The 21225-nt window shown below is 47.9% G+C and overlaps 1 protein-coding gene across 1 annotated transcript in view; it reads left to right on the top strand.

Moving 5' to 3' along the window:
- Nucleotides 1-21225, top strand: part of LOC129713053 (sorbin and SH3 domain-containing protein 1) — a 228433-nt gene that overhangs the window by 154125 nt on the left and 53083 nt on the right. Inside the window, 2 exon segments of the mRNA XM_055661932.1 lie at nucleotides 710-759; nucleotides 18142-18320. Of these exon segments, the coding sequence (XP_055517907.1) occupies nucleotides 710-759; nucleotides 18142-18320 (229 nt within the window).

Raw genomic sequence — 21225 nt, 5'->3', positions numbered from 1 at the left:
CTCATCTACTATCTCTATCTCCTGCTCTGCATGCTATCCTCTTCCTCTCGTCTCTATGATCTCTATCCCTCACTCTCTAGGTCTATCTCTCTCTCATTCTCTCTCTCTATACTCTCTCTATACTCTCCCCCTCCCTCTAACTCTCTCCCCATCTCTTCTCTCTCCCTCATCCTCAAGCCATCTCGCCCTCCCCCCCTTCCGCCGCTGCTGTCCCCCTCCCCTATCATCTCTACATTTTTCCCCCTTTCCCCCCGACTCCCCCCCTCGCGTCAATATACTCCCCCCGTTTGCCCCTCTACTATCGGCTAGTCCTCTCCCCCTCTACGGCCACTCCCCTCTCTCTGGCGGCCGGCATGCGGCTCTCTCTATCCCTCTCTCATTCAGTCTCTACTGCTCTCTTTGTTTCGCTCCCCTCCCGCTCTGTCCACCCCCTCTCTCTCGACAAACGCTTTCCCGCCACGCCCGAGGGTAACCGCCACCTGTATTCACCACCATTTCGCGGTTGCATTCAACCAAACAAGGACTGTGCCTTGGAGCATAAGAGCTGTGTGTGAGTTGAAACTAATGATCAGAGCTGCAGACTGTACAACCCTGCTCCCTGTCAGTCAGTCCGGGCTGAGCCGGGCAGCCAGCGTTGCCTCTTGCGCTTCTGTTCTTGTCCGGGTTTATTTCAGATTTATTAATGACCCTCTTTGTTTTGTCCTTACAGAGCACAACGCTGTATTCTCCCTTGGAATTCCCGCCCGACCGTTCGACTTAGTAAGTACTATCCGTGGCCCGCGTACCTAAATATCGGTTAGTCTCTGGCGGAGATCTCTCTGCCCCAGCGAACTCCAGCCTGGGAGATTCTGGTGAATGCGCTGTTTTAATTACGCCCAACCCTCTCGCCTTTAGATGTTCCCTACGTGTATGTGTGTACGCTCGGCAAAAACACATTAGACAATCGGTGATTATTGCCCTCTGTGCGATTGAAGAGAGCTTTTGTCCGCGTTTCAATGTGAGCGTTTCGTTAGCTCAAGTTGTGAAGTGACGCAAAGAGGTATTGGAAACCTCTTGAAGAGTTTCTGAGTGTTTAAACTAATTGGTGCTTGGAAATACTTAAAGTTTTCTGCACCATTTTCATGAATGCTCCCTGCTGAAACATCATCGGTGCCTTCTACATGACGAGTTTGTTTAGTTTATTGTCACGTGTACCGAGGTACAGTGAAAAGCTTTTGTTGCGTGGTAACTAGTCAGTGGAAAGACAATACATGATTACAATCGAGCCGTTCACTGTGCACACTGACATGATACAGGCGAATAACGTTTAGTGCAAGGTATTATGCCAGTGTAGTCCGATCATAGATAGTCCAAGGGTCTCCATTGAGATAGATAGTAGTTTGGGTTAAATATCCTGGAGATGTCTATCTTTAGTATAGTTTAGTTTAGAGATACAGTGCGGAAACAGGACCTTCGGGCCACCGAGATCGTGCCGATCAGCGATCCCCATGCATTCGCACTCTCCTACTATCACCAGGGACAATTTACATTTACACCAAGCCAATTAGCCTAGAAACCTGTACGTCTTTGAGTGTGGGAGGAAACCGGATATCCCGGAGAAAACCCACGTGCAAACTCTGTACAGAGTTGTCGCAATCGAACCCGGGTCTCTGGCGCTGTAAGGCAGCAACTCTACCGCTGCGCCACCGTGCCGACCAATGTATTTCCACATGATTTCTACACATGATTTCTGCGCGTGATTTCTACACATGATTTCTGCGCGTGATTTCTACACATGATTTCTGCGCGTGATTTCTACACGTGATTTCTGCGCGTGATTTCTACACGTGATTTCTGCGCGTGATTTCTACACGTGATTTCTGCGCGTGATTTCTACACATGATTTCTGCACGTGATTTCTACACATGATTTCTGCGCGTGATTTCTACACATGGGTTCTGGAGAAAGAGATCAAAGTTCCCCCTCGACTGCAATCCTCTCCTCAGGAGAATAGATCTGGAGATTGGACTGCAGCATCTTAGCGTTCTTCCTGTGGCACTAAGGAGATGTTTATTTGTTGTGAGATCCTCAGGGACATTCATTAGACAGGCTGGATGTGCTCGTGTCCTTGGAGATGCATTTTCCTCTGAAATGCTTTCCGATTTACTTCAGATTATTTTGTTTAAAACAGAGATTATACATTACAGAGAGCCACTGTTAAAGGGGCAGGCAGCGCAGAGTTCATGGAGATCAGGCAGACCCACAGCACGGAGACAGGCCCTTCGGCCCAGCTTGTCCATGCTGACCAAGATGTCCCATCACGCTAGTCTCGTTTTCCGGGCTTCAGCCCGTATCTCTCTAAACCTTTCCTGTCCCTGCACATGTTCAGGAATGAGAAGCTGTCTACAACCTGTCTGAGGAAGGGTCCCATCCCGAAACGTCACCCGTCTATTTCTCCAGAGATGCTGCCCGACCCGCTGAGTTACTCCAGCACTTTGTGTCTATCTTGCATATTTCTGTCCAAATGACTTTAAAATGCTATTATTGCATCTGCCTCAATGACCTCCTTTAGATTAGTTTAGCGATACAGTGCAGAAACAAGCCTTTTCCCATGGGTCAGGATCATAAGGCCATTCGGCCCATCAAGTCTACTCCGCCATTCAATCATGGCTGATCTAGCTCACCCTCCTAACCCCATTCTCCTGCCTTCGCCCCATAACCTCTGTCCCCGTACACCTTCCATCCCCTGAAACATCACCTGTCCGTCCATTCCCTCCACAGATGCTGCCCGACCCACTGAGTTCCTCCAGCACTTTGTGCGTTGCTCAAGATTCGAGCATCTGCAGTTCCTCGTGTCTGCATGAGCAAAATAATTCAATATTTAGATATTCAGTTACGTTTTCAAATGGTGAAAAGGAGGCCTGTTGCACAATTCACACCTGTCACATTGCTGGTCCTGAACTCCTTGCTTTGTTAAGTTTAGTTTAGTTTAGAGATACAGCGCAGAAATATGCCCTTTGGCTTACTGAGTCCGCGCCGACCAGCGATCCCCGTACACTCACACTATCCTACACACTAGGCTCAATTTACAATTTTACCAAAGCCAATTAACCTACAATCCTGCATGTCTTTGGAGTGTGGGAGGAAACCAGAGCACCCGGCAAAAATCCACGCAGTCACAGGGAGAATGTACAAACTCCGTACAGACAGCACCCGGAGTCAGGATCGAACCCAGGACTCTGGCGCTGTGAGGCAGCAAACCCTCTATCCAAAACAACCAAATTGGCCAATAACAGAGCTTAATAAGAATACAACTAGTGTGTAGGAACTGCAGATGCTGGTTTGAACTGAAGATAGACACAAAAAGCTGGAGTAACTCAGCGGGACAGGTAGGAAAAGGGATCGGTGACGTTTCGGGTCGAGACCCTTCTTCAGACTGAGTCAGAGGAGAGGGAAATGAGAGATATAGACGGTGATATAGAGAGATGCAGATCAAATGAATGAAATATGTACTGTGGGCTGGGTGAAAAGGGGTTACCAACAACGAGACTCAACAAGGCGACTTTAAAGATAGTTTAAGAGGGAACTACAGATGCTGGAAAATCGCAGGTAGACAAAAGTGCTGGAGAAACTCAGCGGGTGCAGCAGCATCTGTGGAGCAAAGGAAATAGGCAACGTTTCGGGCCGAAATCCTTCTTCAGACTTTAAAGCTAGTACTACTTGGGAGAGATGGGGAGAGAGAGGATGCAAGAATATAACTGCTTGATCTTCACTGACTGATATAACAAAAGAATTAATAGTGAACGAAGGTGGCAGTTCTGCTGCTGAGGATACTGGTGTCCCAATCTACTGACTCAAGGATCAGGGATCCGTTTACACTATGTCGACCTCCCCTGAGCCAGAAGCTAGCTTCATATTTAGTCCCAGATGAACAGTAATCGCCTTCTGCACCACTCCCCGACCATCTGATAGCATATTGTGTTTCATGTAGTGAAAAACTGAGAACTTCCCTGGAGTCCTTCCAGCTGGGGCCTCATAAATAAACCATCGGGACAGTAATATATCACATTGCCCACATTTCATCCTTTCCTTCATTCAGTTTGGAATCCTGCGCCTGTACAAATCACCAACTAACTATATTGCTCTGGCTTCAGCTAACTAGTAGATTGACACAAAGTGCTGGAGTAACTCAGCAAGTCAGGCAGCATCTATGGAGAGCAGGAATGTGTGACGTTTCGGTTCGAGGCCACTCTGAGTTACACCAGCATTTAGTGTCCATCTTCGGTTTAAACCAGCATCTGCAGTTCCTTCCACAGAAAAATATTAAGTTTAGTCACAGTCATAGAGTGATACAGCGTGGAAAATGGCCCTTCGGCCCAATTTGCCCAGACCGGCCAACATATCCCAGCTATCTTTGTCCCACCTGCCTGCGCCTGGTCCATACCCCTCCAAATCTAGTTTAGATACATAGATACATAGACAATATGGGCAGGAGTAGGCCATTCGGCCCTTTGAGCCAGCACCGCCATTCAATGTAATCATGGCTGATCATCCACAATCAGTACCCCGTTCCTGCCTTCTCCCCATATCCCCTAATTAGTTTAGTTTATTGTCACATGGACTGAAGTCAGCGAAAAGCTTGTTAGTAGCGTGCTAGGGAACTCTGCCGCTGCGCCACCGTGCCGGCCACAGATATGTACCGTGTCATATATAAGGATATTTTGGATGAATATGAGCTGATTAGTAAGTTTGCAGATGGAACGGAGATTTGGAGGAGTGTGGATAGTTGTCCTTCCTCACCATCCACAAGATAAAGGTCAGATGGAAACATTGGTGGACTTATAGAGGATGGAGTTTAATCTGACAATTGCAAAGTGTTGGAGAAAGGGTCTCGAGAAATCAAATCCACGGGGAATGTATATAGTAAATTGCAGGACCGATGGATGTAGTGATGGACAGAGAGACCTTGAGGTGCATTTCCATCGCTCTCGGAAAGTAGCAAAAGCAAGTGGAAAAGGTGGTAAAGAAGCAAGGGGAGACTGCGGAGCAATCTTATAGAGGTGTGTAAAATCATGAGGGCAATAGATAGGGATATTGCACAGTCCTTTGTTGCCAGGATGATGGAATTGAGAAGAAGAGGGCATTGGTTTAAGTTGAGAGGGGATAGATTTAACAGGAACCTGCGGGGCAACCTTTTTCCACACGGTGGCGTAGCGGCAGAGTCGCTGCCTTACAGCGCTTACAGCACCAGAGACCCCGGTTCGATCCTGACCACGGGTGCTGTCTGCACGGAGTTTGTACGTTCTTCCCTTGACCGGGTGGGTTTTCTCCGAGATCTTCGGTTTCCTCCCACACTCCAAAGACGTGCAGGTTTGTAGGTTAATTGGCTTGGGATGAATGTAAATTTGTCCCTAGAGTGTGTGGGATAGTGTTAGTGTGCAGGGTTGGCTGGTCGGTGCGGACTCGGTGGGCCGAAGGGCCTGTTTCCGCACTGTGTCTCTAAAGTCTAGTCTAGAATATGAAAGATAACAGATCATGGAGTCACATCAGTGTTGAACGAATCTGTAAGGAGATTTCTCTGTGTGGTAGCATTCTGATTTCATGATGTACCGAAGCACTTCACTGCCAATGAAATACTTTTGCAGCGTAATCATTGTTACAATGCAGGAAGCACAAAAGCCCCCGTCATTTGTTAAGAATAAGTGACTGTATAATCTGGGCACAATGCTGCTGGCAGAGGGACAAGCATTTGTTCAGGATGGGGGAGAACTCCCCTCGCTATTCTTTGAGCCGGTTTAGGGAACAGCTCCATTCCAACGCCGCTATAAATTGCAGAGAATTGTGGACGCAACCCAGACCATCAAGCAAACCAAACAAATCTTCCACTGAAGATCGACACAAAAGGCTGGAGTAACTCAGCGGGACAGGCAGATCTTGGGAGAGAAGGAATGGGTGACGTTTTGGGGCGAGATCCTTTCATTTAGTTTAGTTTAGAGATACAGCACAGAAACAGGCCCTTCGGCCCATCCACCAATGATCCCCGCACATTAACACCATCCTACACACACTAGGGACAATTTTACACATACACCAAGCCAATTAACCTACAAACCCGCAAGTCTTTGGAGTGTGGGAGGAAACCGAAGACCTCGGAGAAAACCCACGCAATCACGGGGAGAACGTGCAAACTCCCTACAGACAGCACCCATAGTCGGGATCGAACCCGGGACTCTGGCGCTGCAAGCACTGAACGGCAGCAACTCTACCGCTGCGCCACCATGGCCGCCCTTCATCAGACAAGAAGGGTCTCAACCCGAAATGTCACCCATTGCTTCTCTCCAGAAATGCTTCCTTCGTCCTCCCTTCCATTGGCTCCATCTACACCTCACGCTGACTCGGCGAGGCCGGCAGCATAATCGAGGACAAGTCTCATCCCGGTCATTCCCTCATCTCCCCACTCCCATCAGGCATGAGGTACAGAAGTGTGAAAACGCACACCTCCAGATTCAGGGACAGTTTCTTCCCAGCTGTTATCAGCCAACTGAGCCATCCTATCAACAACTAGAGTGCGGCCTCTTGTGCTGTAACTACTGAGTGATATCCCGTAGCTCCGTGACCTGCCACTATGCTTCAGAGCTGGGAATCCAAGCGTTAATGGTTTATTTTGAACAGAACTTACTGAGTCACTCGGAAAGGGATTAAGTCAAACACAAATGTTGGCGGCGATCTACATTGGCGTGCGGTGTGTGTGCCTGAAATAGTGAGATGTTGATGTACCCTGTAATTTGGGCCCATCTGTTCATACATATCGGAGGCCTGTGTTTGAAGGCCGGGCCTGTCTACTATTAAGCTTGGTCAGGTTAATCTGTGACATGCTCCTCACTCATTTACAGACAGATTGCTGCACTAATCTTTGCGCTCATTACACATCCCTTCCAAAGTAAGCTTGGGCCTCATCAGAGAGCCGAACAGAAGCTGGTTTAAATTGTTCCTGGCATGTCAGTGTACAAGGCTTCTGTGGCTGTGAAAGGTTGATAAATGGGTCAGGAATTTAGAGAGTTGCAGTCGAATCTTGTGCAGAAATCAGGTGTAGAAATCATTAGATTAGATTTAAGAGAGAACTAGATAAGACTCTTAAAAATAGCGGAGTCAGGGGATATGGGGAGAAGGCAGGAACGGGGTACTGATTGTGGATGATCAACCATGATCACATTGAATGGTGGTGCTGGCTCGAAGGGCTGAATGGCCTACTCCTGCACCTATTGTCTATTGTCTATTTATTATTAGCTTAGAATAGAGATACAGCGCAGAAGCAGGCCCTTCGGCCCACCGAGTCTACACCCACCAGCGGTCCCCGACATTAACACTACCTTACACACGCTAGGAACAATTTTACATTTACACCAAGCCATTTAACCTACAAACCTGTACTTCTTTGGAGTGTGGGAGGAAACCGGAGATCCCGGAGAAAACCCACGTAGTCACAGGGAGAACGTACAAACTCCATACAGACAGATCCCATATTCAGGATCGAACCCGGGTCTCTGGCGCTGTGAGGCAGCAACTCTACCGCTGCGCCACCGTGCCGCCCGTGTGTAGAAATCGTGTGGAAATACATTGAGCGGCACGGTGGCGCAGAGGTAGAGTTGCGGCCTCACAGCGCCAGAGATCTGGGTTTGATCCTGACCACGGGTGCTGTCTGTACGGAGTTTGTACGTTCTCCCCGTGACATGCATTGGTTTCCTCTGGGATCTACAGTTTCCTCCTACACTCCAAAGACGTGCAGGATTGTGCCTACTTTTGTTTAGTCTAATTTAGTTTAGAGAAATAATGTGGAAACAGGCCCTTCAGCCCACTAAGTGCTGGCCGACAAGTGATCCCTGCACACTCGCACATTCCTACACACAATGTACAAATTACAATGTAACCAAAGCCAATTAGCCTACAAACCTGTACGTCTTTGGTGAGTGGGATGAAACCGGAGCACCCGGAGAAAACCCACGTGGTCACGGGGAGAACGTACAAACTCCATACAGACGGCACCCACAGTCAGGATTGAACCCGTGTCCCTGGCGCTGTAGAGCAGCAACTGTACCGCTACGCCACCATCTTGGCTTGTTCTTGGTTGTCACTACAGTGCAGGATGAGGGTGTGTCAATGTTCCACCTTCCAGATCGGGGAACTGAGGGTCTCGGCCCGAAACATCACCCATTCCTTCTCCCCAGAGATGCTGCCTGTCCCGCTGAGTTATCCAACATTTTGTGTCAATCTGTGTGCCTTCTGTGGCATTGAGCTCGACAGACTGCTCAAAATCTGTCTCTCAACGGACGCCACACACGATCGGTAACCTGTTCATGGTCAGTTTGTGTGTTGCTTGTGGGAACATGCTGTGCACAATGTGCCTGTCATATGCTCACACAACTCCAGCCAGCCAAAAAATCTTCTACCATAAACCCTCATGGGATAGCATAGGTTTAGAGGGATATGGGCCAACCGCAGGCAAATAACACCAGCTTAGGGCGGCACGATGGCGCAGCGGTAGAGTCGCTGCCTTATAGCCCTATCCCACGGTACGAGTTCATTCCAAGAGCTCTCCCGAGATTTTAAAAAATCGAACTCGTGGTAAGCATGGGGAATGAACGTAGCGGGTACATCGGAGCTCGGGGACGTCTCTTAGCGGCTCGTATCGCAAACCGCAGGTACTCGGGAAGAGTCGCTAACGGCAGGTAAGCACGGGAAGACTCGTGAAGATTTTTCAACATGTTGAAAAATGTCCACGAGAGCCCCGAGTACCGACGAGTGGCCATTACCGTAAATCTCCGAGTTCGAATCAGGGCAAACTCGGGAGAGCTCTTGGAAGGAACTCGTACCGTGGGACAGGGCTATTACAGCACCAGAGACAAGAGTTCGTACCAGACTACAATTGTCGAAATCAAATGTAAGAATAAGGGTGTAGGACTGAGATGAGAAAAAACTTCTTTACTACCTCAAAGGTAATAATCTCTGGATTACTCCCAGTGCCACAGGCCAGTCAGAGTAGAAATAGGAGGATATTGCAGATGAATACGTGGCTTGAAAAATGGTTCAAGGGGGAGGGATTCAAATTTTTAGGGCATTGGAACCAGTTCTGGGGGAGGTGGGACCAGTACAAACAGGACGGTCTGCACCTGGGCTGGAATGGAACCAATGTCCTTGGGGGAGTGTTTGCTAGTGCTGTCGGGGAGGATTTAAACTAATGTGGCAGGGGGATGGGTGCAAGAGCAGAGAGGCAGGGGGGTGTAAAATGAGGGTAGAAGCAATAGGTAGCAAGGTGAAAAGTAAAAGTGGCAGGCAGACAAAACCAGGGCAAAAATCAAAAAGGGCCACTTTTCAACATAATTGTATAAGGGGTAAGAGCGTTGTAAAAACAAGCCTGAAGGCTTTGTGTGTCAATGCAAGGAGTATTCGTAATAAGGTGGATGAGTTGAACGTGCAGATAGCCATTAATGATTATGATATAGTTGGGATCACGGAGACATGGCTCCAGGGTGGCCAAGGCTGGGAGCTGAACATCCAGGGATATTCAATATTCAGGAGGGATAGAGAGAAAGGAAAAGGAGGTGGGGTAGCGTTGCTGGTTAGAGAGGAGATTAATGCAATGGAAAGGAAGGACATTAGTTTGGAGGATTTGGAATCGGTATGGGTAGAGCTGCGAAACACTAAGGGGCAGAAAACGCTGGTGGGTGTTGTGTACAGGCCACCTAACAGTAGTAGTGAAGTTGGATATGGTATCAAACAGGAAATTAGAAATGCGTGCAACAAAGGCAAAACAGTTATAATGGGTGACTTCAATCTACATATAGATTGGGTGAATCAAATTGGCAGGGGTGCTGAGGAAGAGGATTTCTTGGAATGTATGCGGGATAGTTATCTAAATCAACATGTAGAGGAACCAACGAGAGAGCAGGCTATTTTAGACTGGGTATTGAGTAATGAGGAAGGGTTAGTTAGCAGTCTTGTTGTACGTGCCCCCTTGGGCAAGAGTGACCATAATATGGTTGAGTTCTTCATTAGGATTGTGGATTCCCACAATCATTGTTAATTCAGAATCAATGGTTCTGAACTTAAAGAAAGGTAACTTTGAGGGTATGAGACGTGAATTGGCCAAGATTGACTGGCAATTAATTCTAAAAGGGTTGACGGTGGATATGCAATGGAAGACATTTAAAGACTGCTTAGATGAACTACAAACATTGTTCATCCCAGTTTGGCAAAAGAATAAATCAGGGAAGGTAGTGCATCCATGGATAACAAGGGAAATCAGGGATAGTATCAAAGCAAAGGATGATGCGTACAAATTAGCCAGAAAAAGCAGCATAACAGAGGACTGGGAGAAATTCAGAGACCAGCAGAGGAGGACAAAGGGCTTAATTAGGAAAGGAAAAATAGATTATGAAAGAAAAGTTTGGCAGATGCAGTATAATGTGAATAAATGTGAGGTTATCCATTTGTGAGGTTATCCATTTTGGTGGCAAAAACAGGAAAGCAGACTATTATCTAAATGGTGGGCGATTAGGAAAAGGGGAGATGCAGCGAGACCTGGGTGTCATGGTACACCAGTCATTGAAAGTAGGCATGCAGGTGCAGCAGGCAGTGAAGAAAGCGAATGGTATGTTAGCTTTCATAGCAAAAGGATTTGAGTATAGGAGCAGGGAGGTTCTACTGCAGTTGTACAGGGTCTTGGTGAGACCACACCTGGAGTATTGCGTACAGTTTTGGTCTCCAAATCTGAGGAAGGACATTCTTGCCATAGAGGGAGGGCAGAGAAGGTTCACCAGACTGATTCCTGGGATGTCAGGACTGTCTTATGAAGAAAGACTGGATAGACTTGGTTTATACTCTCTAGAATTTAGGAGATTGAGAGGGGATCTTATAGAAACTTACAAAATTCTTAAGGTGTTGGACAGGCTAGATGCAGGAAGATTGTTCCCGATGTTGGGGAAGTCCAGGACAAGGGGTCACAGCTTAAGGATAAGGGGGAAATCCTTTAAAACCGAGATGAGAAAAACTTTTTTCACACAGAGAGTGGTGAATCTCTGGAACTCTCTGCCACAGAGCGTAGTTGAGGCCAGTTCATTGGCTATATTTAAGAGGGAGTTAGATACGGCCCTTGTGGCTAAGGGGATCAGAAGGTATGGAGAGAAGGCACAGGATACTGAGTTGGATGATCAGCCATGATCATATTGAATGGCGGTGCAGGCTCGAAGGGCCGAATGGCCTACTCCTGCACCTAATTTCTATGTTTCTATGTTTCACCCAGAGAGTTGTGAATCTGTGGAATTCTCTGCCACAGTGGGCAGTGGAGGCCAATACACTGGATGTTTTCAAGCGAAAGTTAAATTTAGCTCTTAGGGCTAACGGAATCAAGGGATATGGGGAGAAAGCAGAAACGGGGTACTGAATCTGGATGATCAGCCATGATCGTATTGAATGGAGCTGGCTCGAATAGCTGAATGCCCTACTCCTGCACCCATTTTCCATGTTTTTATCTGTTTCTAAATGTAGAAATCATGTGTAGAAATCACGTGCAGAAATCACGTGTAGAAATCATGTGGATAAATCACGTGTGGAAATCACGTGTGGAAATCACGTGTGGTAATCACGTGCAGAAATCACGTGTAGAAATCACGTGTGGAAATGACGTGTAGAAATCATGTGCCAAAATCACGTGTAGAAATCACGTGTAGAAATCATGTGACTGTCTGTATGGAGTTTGTGTGTTCTCCCTGTGACTACGTGAGTTTTCTCCGGCTGCTTCGGTTTCTTCCCACAAACCAAAGACGTGCAGGTTTGTAGGCTAATTGGCTTGTGTGTGTATAGGATATGAAACTGCGCTAACATAGAACTAGTGTATGGGTAATGGATGGTCTATCCTGGAAGTGCTTCAAGGCAGTTCATAGTCTGGAGTTGAGATGGAGGTTGTAGTGTTCAATAGCCTGATGATTGCAGGAAAGAAGAAGGTGTTCCCTAATCTGGGTGTTACAGTTTTCAGGCTCCTGTACCTTCTGCCCGATGGCAGGAGTGATATGAGAGCCCGAATGGTGAGGGTCTCTGATGATGCTGGCTGCCTTTTTGAGGCAGTGACTGCTGTAGATCCCTTCGATAGCGGGGAGGTCAGCAGCTGTGATGGACCACTTTGCTCCATTAGTTCATGACCATTCATCACATTACACGGTGGAGCTGGGGTAGAGTTGCTGCCTCACAGCACCAGAGACCCGGGTTCGATCCTGACTACAGGTGCTGTCTGTATGGAGTTTGTACGTTCTCCCCGTGACCACACGGGTTTTCTCCAGGTGCTCCGGTTTGGTCTCATATTTTGAAAGACATGCAGGTTTGGAGGTTAATTGGCTTCTGAAAATTGTCCCTAGTGTGTAGGATAGTGCTAGTGTACGGGTGTTGGTCAGTGCAGATTCGGTGGGCCGAAGGGCCTGTTTCCATGCTGTAACTCAATATGCATCTTGTTATGTGTCATGTTAAGATCTTATAGAGGTGTATAAAATCATGAGAGGAATAGATCGGGTAGATGCACAGAGTCTCTTGCCCTGAATAGGTGATTCAAGGAGCAGAGGACATGGGTTTAAGGTGAAGGGGAAAAGATTTCATAGGAATCTGAGGGTACATTTTTTCACACAAAGGGTGGTGGGTGTATGGAACAAGCTGCCGGACGAGGTAGTTGAGGCAGGGACTATCCCAACGTTTAAGAAACTGTCAGACAGGTGCAGGGATAGGACAGGTTTGGAGGGAAATGGGCCAAAAGCAGGCAGGTGGGACTAGTGTAGTTGGGACATGTTGGCAAGTGTGGGCAAGTTGGGCAGACGGGCCTGTTTCCACACTGTATCACTCTATGACCAGAATGGCTCGTTGGTAAAATCGCTCCTCTGGGATAATTTAAGCATCTTTGATGCCCCCGAGCCAAGCACAGGGAGATCAAACGTGAGGAATGAGGAGATGGGCGCAAAGAGCTGGAGTAACTCAGCGGGACAGGCAGCATCTCTGGAGAGAAGGAATGGGTGACGTTTCGGGTCGAGACCCTTCTTTAGTCTGATTCATTGTCACCCGATCCTTCTCTCCAGAGATGCTGCCTGTCCCGCTGAGTTACTCCAGCTTTCATGTGTCTATCTTCGGTTTAAACCAGCATCTGCAGTTCCTTCCTACACAAGACTGGGGAGATGTGATTCTGAATGTCAACGTTATTCTGGCGAGTCGGCTACTGGTGGACCCCACAGCTTAAAGGTCAGCTTCCTTGATGTGAGGCACTGATGTGCTGCAGCTCCCCTATGAGATGAACTTAATCTCCAAGATGATGCGCAGTTCATCGAAGAAGCCGGCTTTGAACTCATCGCCCTCAGAGCGAGCTGCACAATGAGACCACTCACTGACAAAGGTCACGGCATTCCTGCTACATATTTGACTGGGTGCGTGCGTGAGTCATGTAACATTTCGAAGCTCTTCGAGAACCTTGTGTCCTGGTGTCGAGACAACAACCTTCCTCTCAACGTCAGCAAGACAAAGGAGATAGTGATGGATTTCAGGAAGTGAATCGGTACACATACCCCAGCTTGCATTGACGGTGCTGGTGGAAAACATCAAGTTCCTAGGAGGCAATATCACAGATAAAAGCTGTCCAGGGTCTGACCTCCCCAGAGGAGCATGAGTGAAGCTCAACAGACTTTGTACTGGAGTTGGGAGTTTCAATGCCAGCGTGTGGAGATGGGGGCTCCGCCAGAGCCCAGACTGTGAATGCGGAGCAGAACAACAGACAGCCAACCCTGTCTTCTCTGCCCGCTCTACCACCCACCAAATGGAGCTCAGGGCCTGGCAGACATTGACGCAGAGACAACAACCTGGCTGCTCAACACCCGGCTTGAGATCTAATAATGCCCCTGTCCCACTTAGGAAACCTGAACGGAAACCTCTGGAGACTTTGCGTCCCACCCAATGTTTTCGTTCGGTTCCCGGAGGTTGCAGGTGGTTGCCGGAGGTTTGCAGGTAGTGGAAGCAGGTAGGGAGACTGACAAAAACCTCCGGGAACCGCACGGAAACCTTGGGTGGGGCGCAAAGTCTCCAGAGGTTTCCGTTCAGGTTTCCTAAGTGGGACAGGGGCATTAACTATTCCTTTGGGTTATTTATGTTTCATTCGCCAGAAGTAAGAAAAAGAATATCACCAACAACTTCTCCTGAGCCACTCATATTGAAGCAACGACCAAGAAAGCACACTAATGCCTCTACTTCCTGAGAAGGCTTGGGAAGGTTGTCATGCCCCCTACAGCTCTCACCAACTTCTACAGAAGTGCCGTGGATAGCATTTTACAGGATGCATCACAGCATGGTTTGGGAACAGCTCCATCCAAGACCGTAAGAAACTGCAGAGAGTTGTGGATGTAGCCCAGACCATCGCAAGAAACGTCCCTTCTATTGATTCCACCCATGCATTGGCAAGGCCACCAGCATAATCAAGGACCAGTCTCACCCCGGTCACTCCCTATACTCCCCTCTTCCATTAGGCACGAGATACAGAAGTTTGAAAAGGCACACACCTCCAGATTCAGGGACAGTTGCACTGAGCTGTCCTCCCATCTGCTAGAGAGTGGACCTGATCTCCCATTGGAGACCTTCGAACTGGCTTTAATTGGACTTTATTGGACTTTATTTGTTATTTGTTGCACTAAATAGTGTACCAGTTATCCTTTATCTGTGCATTGTGGACAGCTTGATTGTAATCATGTGTGGTAATTTCTTTGACTGGATAGCACGCAAACACAAGCTGTTCACTGTACCTCGGTACACGTGACAATAATACACTAAATGAAACTTTATAGGACGTTGGTCAGGCTATATTTGGACTATTGCGTGCCATTCTGATCGCCCCATTACAGGAACGATGTGGAGGCTTTGGAGAGGGCGCAGAGGTTTACCAGAATGCTACCTGTATTAGGGGGTATTAGATGTGGGGAGAGGTTGGACAGACTTGGATTGCTTTCCATGGAACTCCAAAGGTTGTAGGGAGACCTGATAGAGGTTTATAGCATTGTGAGATGCACAGATAGAGTAGACAGTCAGAATCTTATTCCCAGGATAGAAATATCAAATACTAGCGGTCTCCGCTTTATGGTGAGAGGGGCAACGTTTAAAGGAGATGTGTGGTGCAACTATTTTACAGAGAAGGTGGTGTGTGTCTGGCACACACTGCCAGGGGTGGTGGTTGGAGCAGATAAGATTTTTGTATTACTGGTACTTAAGAGACACGGTAGTCACGGTGGCGCAGCGGTAGAGTTGATGCCTTACAGCTAATGCAGCGCCGGAGACCCGGGTTCGATCCCGACTACGGGTACTGTCTGTACGGAGTTTGTACGTTCTCCCCGTCTGTCCAAGTCTATCCAACCTCTCCCCGCATCTAATACCCACTGCGTGGGATTTCTCTGAGATCTTCGGTTTCCTCCCACACTCCAAACACGTACAGGTTAATTGGCTTGGTGTAAATGGTAAAATTGTCCCTAGTGTGTGGAGTAGTGCAAGTGTACGGGATGATCGCTGGTTAGTGTTAATGTGCGGGGATTGTTGGTTGGCGCGGACCCGGTGGGCCGAAGGGCCTGTTTCCGCTCTGTATCTCTAAACTAAAACTAAAAACTAAACATTTGGATAGGAATATCGATACGCAGCGGGATATGGAGCATGCGCTGGTAGATAAGAAATGGTTTTGAATAGGAGACCCTCAGATTATAATTGGACTTTACTGAACCTTATCTTGCACTAAACGTAATTCCCTTTATCCTGTATCTGTACACTGTGAGTGGTTTGATTGTAATCATGTATAGACTTTCCGCTGACTGGATAGCACGCAACAAAGATAAAGGTTTTCACTGTAGCTCGTGACACAAAACTAAACTAAGCCAAATTCATCAACTCACTCATCCACGCACTTGGGGAAACTTTACAGTGGCCAATTAACCTGCAAACCCTTGGGTCCTTGGGATGTGGGAGGAAACCGGAGTGCCCGGAGGAAACCCACGCGGTCACGGGGAGAACGTGCACACTCCACACAGACAGCAGCTGAGGTCAGGATCGAGCCTGGGTCTCTGGCGTTGAGACGGCAACTGTAATCTTGCGCCACTGCAACAACAAACAGCTTCTCTTTGTAGCTCGGTACACGTGACAATAAACAAAACTAACCTGAATATGTTCAACGGTGTGAACATTGACTTCTCTATCTCTACATCGGCGAGACCAAGCGCAGGATCGGTGATCACCTCCACTCAGTCCGTCTTAACCTACCTGATCTCCCAGTGGCTCAGCACTTCAACTCCCCCTCCCATTCACAATCTGACCTTTCTGTCCAGGGTCTCCTCCATTGTCAGAGTGAGGCCCAGCGCAAATTGGAGGAACAGCACATCATATTTCACTTGGGGAGTTTACACCCCAGCGGTATGAACATTGACTTCTCTAACTTCAGACAGCCCTTGCTTTCTCTCTCCATCCCCTCCCCAGATCTCCCACCAATCTTACTGTCTCCGACTACATTCCATCTTTGTCCCCACATCAGTCTGAAGAAGGGTCTCGACCCGAAAAGTCGCCCATTCATTCTCTCCACAGATGCTGCCTGACCCGCTGAGTTACTCCACCATTTCGTGTCTACCTAAAAATGTTCAACACAGACATTGGTATCTGAAGGGCCTATTCTCAACTGTTCAATGGGTAGGAAGAAACTGCAGATGCTGGTTTAAACTGAAGATAGACACAAAATGCTGGAGTAACTCAATGGGACAGGCAGCATCTCTGGAGAAAAGGAATGGGTGACGTTTCGGATCGAGACCCTTCTTCAGACTGATGTTAGGGGAGAGGGAGGTACATAGATAAGGAAGTGTGAGGTGTGAAAAAAGGATAAAGGGAATGTAGATCATTGTTCTACTGTTCAATGTTCTCTGTTCTATGCAGCTGTATTTTTAGCCAGTGGGACAATTGATCCAGAAGCAGACTAAATATGTAGGAAGGAACAGCAGATGCTGGTTTACACTGAAGATAGACACAAAATGCTTGAGTAACAGCGTTCTGGCAGCATCTCTGGAGAGAAGGAATAGGTGACATATGGGGTCGAGACCCTTCTTCATACTCACTTTTTGGGTGGTAGAAGAGTCTGAAGAAGTGACTCGACCCCAAACGCCACCTATTCCTTTTCTCCAGAGATGCTGTCTGACCCGCTGAGTTACTCCAGTACTTTGTGTCTGACCCAGAAACAGGCAGTGGAAATTTGTAGAGTCCATGCCAGCCAGCGATCCCCGCACACAAGCACTGGGGGCAATTTACATTTATAACAAGCAAATAGAAACATAGAAACATAGAAATTAGGTGCAGGAGTAGGCCATTCGGCCCTTCGAGCCTGCACCACCAATATGATCATGGCTGATCATCCAACTCAGTATCCCGTACCTGCCTTCTCTCCATACCCTCTGATCCCCTTAGCCACAAGGGCCACATCTAACTCCCTCTTAAATATAGCCAATGAACTGGCCTCGACTACCCTCTGCGGCAGAGAGTTCCAGAGATTCTGTGTGAAAAAAGTTCTTCTCATCTCGGTTTTAAAGGATTTCCCCCTTATCCTTAAGCTGTGACCCCTTGTCCTGGACTTCCCCAACATCGGGAGCAATCTTCCTGCATCTAGCCTGTCCAACCCCTTAAGAATTTTGTAAGTTTCTATAAGATCCCCTCTCAATCTCCTAAATTCTAGAGAGTATAAACCAAGTCTATCCAGTCTTTCTTCATGACAGTCCTGACATCCCAGGAATCAGTCTGGTGAACCGTCTCTGCACTCCCTCTATGGCAAATAGACCTGCACTCCCTCTATGGCAAATAGACCTACAAACCTGTACGTCTTTGGAGTGTGGGAGGAAAGTCAAGTCAAGTGTCCTTTATTGTCATTCAGACATTTCAGTCTGAACAAAATTGTATACCTTGCTGTCATAACATAGAATAAAATAACCAAACACACACTTAACACAGTTTAACATCCACCGAACATCTCGAACAAACCGAACATCTCGGGAAAAACCTACGCAGGTCATGGGGAGAACGTGCAAACTCTGTCCAGGCAGCACCCGTAGTCACTTGCACTTCTGTTGTATTTTGCAGCTCGCTCTTTGCACCCAGTTACGAGGCAGCGAGTCGACAGGCCGAGCCGAGAGGCGGAGAGTCGATCACCCAGGAAAACGAGAGGCAAATCTACAAGACGGTCCTAGAAGGCGGAGACATACCCTTCCAGGGACTGAGTGGGTTGAGCAAGAGAACATCCAGCACCTCTTCAACCAAAGGTGAACATGCTCATAGCAGTTCCGTTTAGTTTGTAGTCACGCGTACCGAGATACAGTGAAAAGCTTCTGTTGTGTGCCAACCAGTCGGCAGAAAGACAATACATGATTACAATCGAGCTGTTACCAGTGTAATGATACATGATAATGGAATGACGTCTAGTGCAAGGTAAAGCCAGTAAAGTCCGATCAAGGATAGTCCGAGAGTCATCAAGGAGGTAGATAGTAGTTCAGGACCACTCTCTAGTTGTGGTAGGATGATTCCATTGGGAAACAACCGGGAAGAAACTGACCCTGAATCTGGAGGTGTGCGTTTTCACACTTCTGTCCTTTTTGCCCGATGGGAAAGGGGAGAAGAGGGAGTGGCCGGGGTGAGACATGTCCTTAATCATGTTGGCTGGCCTTGCCGGGGCAGCGTGAGGTGTAGATGGAGTCAATGGAAGGGAAGTTGGTTTGTGTGATGGTCTGGGCTGCGTCCACAATTCACCCAAATGTCCATCAGTGGTTTATGCAGAACCTCGCGTCTACTTGTTACTAACCTGCCCCGTCAATGGGAACTCACCCCAACGGAGGGAGGGCATGTGAATGGATGAATACTTTATTATTACATGTGACTAGTCACAGTGATATTCTTTGTTTGCATTCTCGAGGTATGCAAAGAGTGGCCACATAAAGGGCACTGACAAAGTTACAAAGTATCCCATGCCGGGTCCTCCTTTGTTCTTTTGTCCCCCCTCACAGCAGTCCCCCCACGTCGGGTCCTCCTTTGTAATCTCCCCTTGTAACACACAGCCCTCTGCTCACTCAGCCACCATCCCAACACTGTTATTAAACCTGCTGACAAGGGAGGTGCTCTTGTAGTCTGAGGCCAGACACCGGCTTTCGAACACTTCCTCATCCCCACCCCTTAACCATGACCCCACAGATGAACACCAGACCACCATCTGACAAGCTGTTGGAAGAAGGGTCTCGACCTGAAACCTCACCTACCGTGTTCTCCATAGATGCTGCCTGACCTGCTGAGTTACGTCAGCACCCAAGTTATTCGACGGTCTGAGCTATAGGGAGAGGTTGAGTAGGCTGGGTCTCAATTCCTTGGAGCGCAGGAGAATGAGGGGTGATCTTATAGAGGTGTATAAGATCATAAGGTGAATAGATCAGATAGATGCACAGTCTGTTGCCCAGAGAAAGGTGAATCGAGAACCAGAGGACATAGGTTTACGATGAAGGGGAAAAGATTTAATAGGAATCTGAAGGGTAACCTTTTCATATAAAAGGTGGTGGTCATATGGAGTAAGCTGCCAGAGGAGGTAATTGAGGCGGGGACTATCCTAACTTTTAAGAACAGTGAGACAGGTGCATGGATAGTGTGTATGAAAGAACTGCAGATGCTGGTTTAAACCAAAGATGGACACAAAATGCTGGAGTAACTCAGCGGGACAGGCAGCATCTCTGGAGAGAGGGAATGGGTGAAGTTTCGGATCAAGACCCTTTTTCAGACTGCTGTTAGGGGAGAGGGAGGTACATAGATAAGGAAGTGTAAGGTGTGAAAACAGGACAAAGGGAATGGAGATCATTGTTCTACTGTTCAATGTTCTCTGTTCTATGGAGCTGTATTTTTAGCCAGTGGGCCAATTGACCCAGAAGCAGACTAAATATGTAGGAAGGAACAGCAGACGTTTCGGGTTGAGACCCTTCTTCGGACATGGATGGGATGAATTTGGAGGGATATGGGCCAAATGCGGGCAGGTGGGACCAGAGTAGTTGGGACGTTGGGCAAGTTGGGCTGAAGGGCCTGTTTCCATGCTGGGTCACTCTATGCCTCTAGGCCTCTGTGTCCTTTCACTGAAGGTTTAGCCCCTTCCCTTTGGTTTTGCTGGAGCCAGTGGCCCTTCAATGTTAAGATTCAGAGCTCATGTCCTGATAACGCTTCAATGGTTGGAAAGCACAAGATTTCGTAATTTAGTTTAGTTTAGAGCTACAGCGTGAAAACAGGCCCTTCAGCCCACTAAGTCCGTACTGACCAACAATCACCCCATACACTAGCACTATCCTACACGCTAGGGCCAATTTACAATTTACAGAGGGACAATTAACCAACAAATCTGCACGTTTTTGGAGGGTGGGAGGAAACCGGAGCACCCGGAGATAACCCATGCGGTCACAGGAAGAATGTGCAAACTGTATAGACAGCACCCGAGGTCAGGATTGAACCCGGGTCTCTGGCACTGTAAGGCAGCAACTCTACCGCTGTGCCACCGAGCTGTCCATAATGTCTGGGTTGTTTGTGGTACTGGTGTTGGAATTGCACAAACTTGGGACATTAGGAGGATCTATATATTCCTGGCATGGGTAGTTTAGCAATGTGATTCAGAGCCAAGGATTGGAGTTTGACTTCATCTCCAAACTAGTTTCCATCACGATCCATCAGTCTTCTCAGCAGCCTTCAACCCACCATATACTCAGTGGGACTGAATGAACAGGTTGTGGACCGGGCAAAGTCTATGTGTAGCTTGCTTCTACCATGAGGTCCATGTAGCAACACGCACAAGGAGGCAGCAGAGTGCAGCCTATCCCCTGCATTGATAATGACCTTCCATTGACTGCATACAGCAGCAGACCACAAAACCAGCCCTGACCATTCACGTCTGGCATTGCAGGCTTACTAACTAGTTGGCCTTTCACACACTTAAGGGCCTGTCCCACTGTACGAGGTAATTCAAGAGTTCTCCCGAGTGTCCCCTGATTCGAACTCGGAGAATTACGGTAATACTCGGGGGCTCTCGTGGACATTTTTCACAGTGCTGAAAAAACGTCACGAGTTTCTGCGTTTCCAGAGTACCTGCCGTTAGCATTACGAGCCGCTACGGGACATCCACAAGCTCAAACGTAGCCCCTACGTACATTC

This window comes from Leucoraja erinacea, chromosome 34, assembly GCF_028641065.1.
Source record: "Leucoraja erinacea ecotype New England chromosome 34, Leri_hhj_1, whole genome shotgun sequence".
Lineage (NCBI taxonomy): Eukaryota > Metazoa > Chordata > Chondrichthyes > Rajiformes > Rajidae > Leucoraja > Leucoraja erinaceus.
The sequence above is the reverse complement of the archived record's forward strand: the minus strand, read 5'-3'. Positions and strand labels throughout refer to the sequence as shown.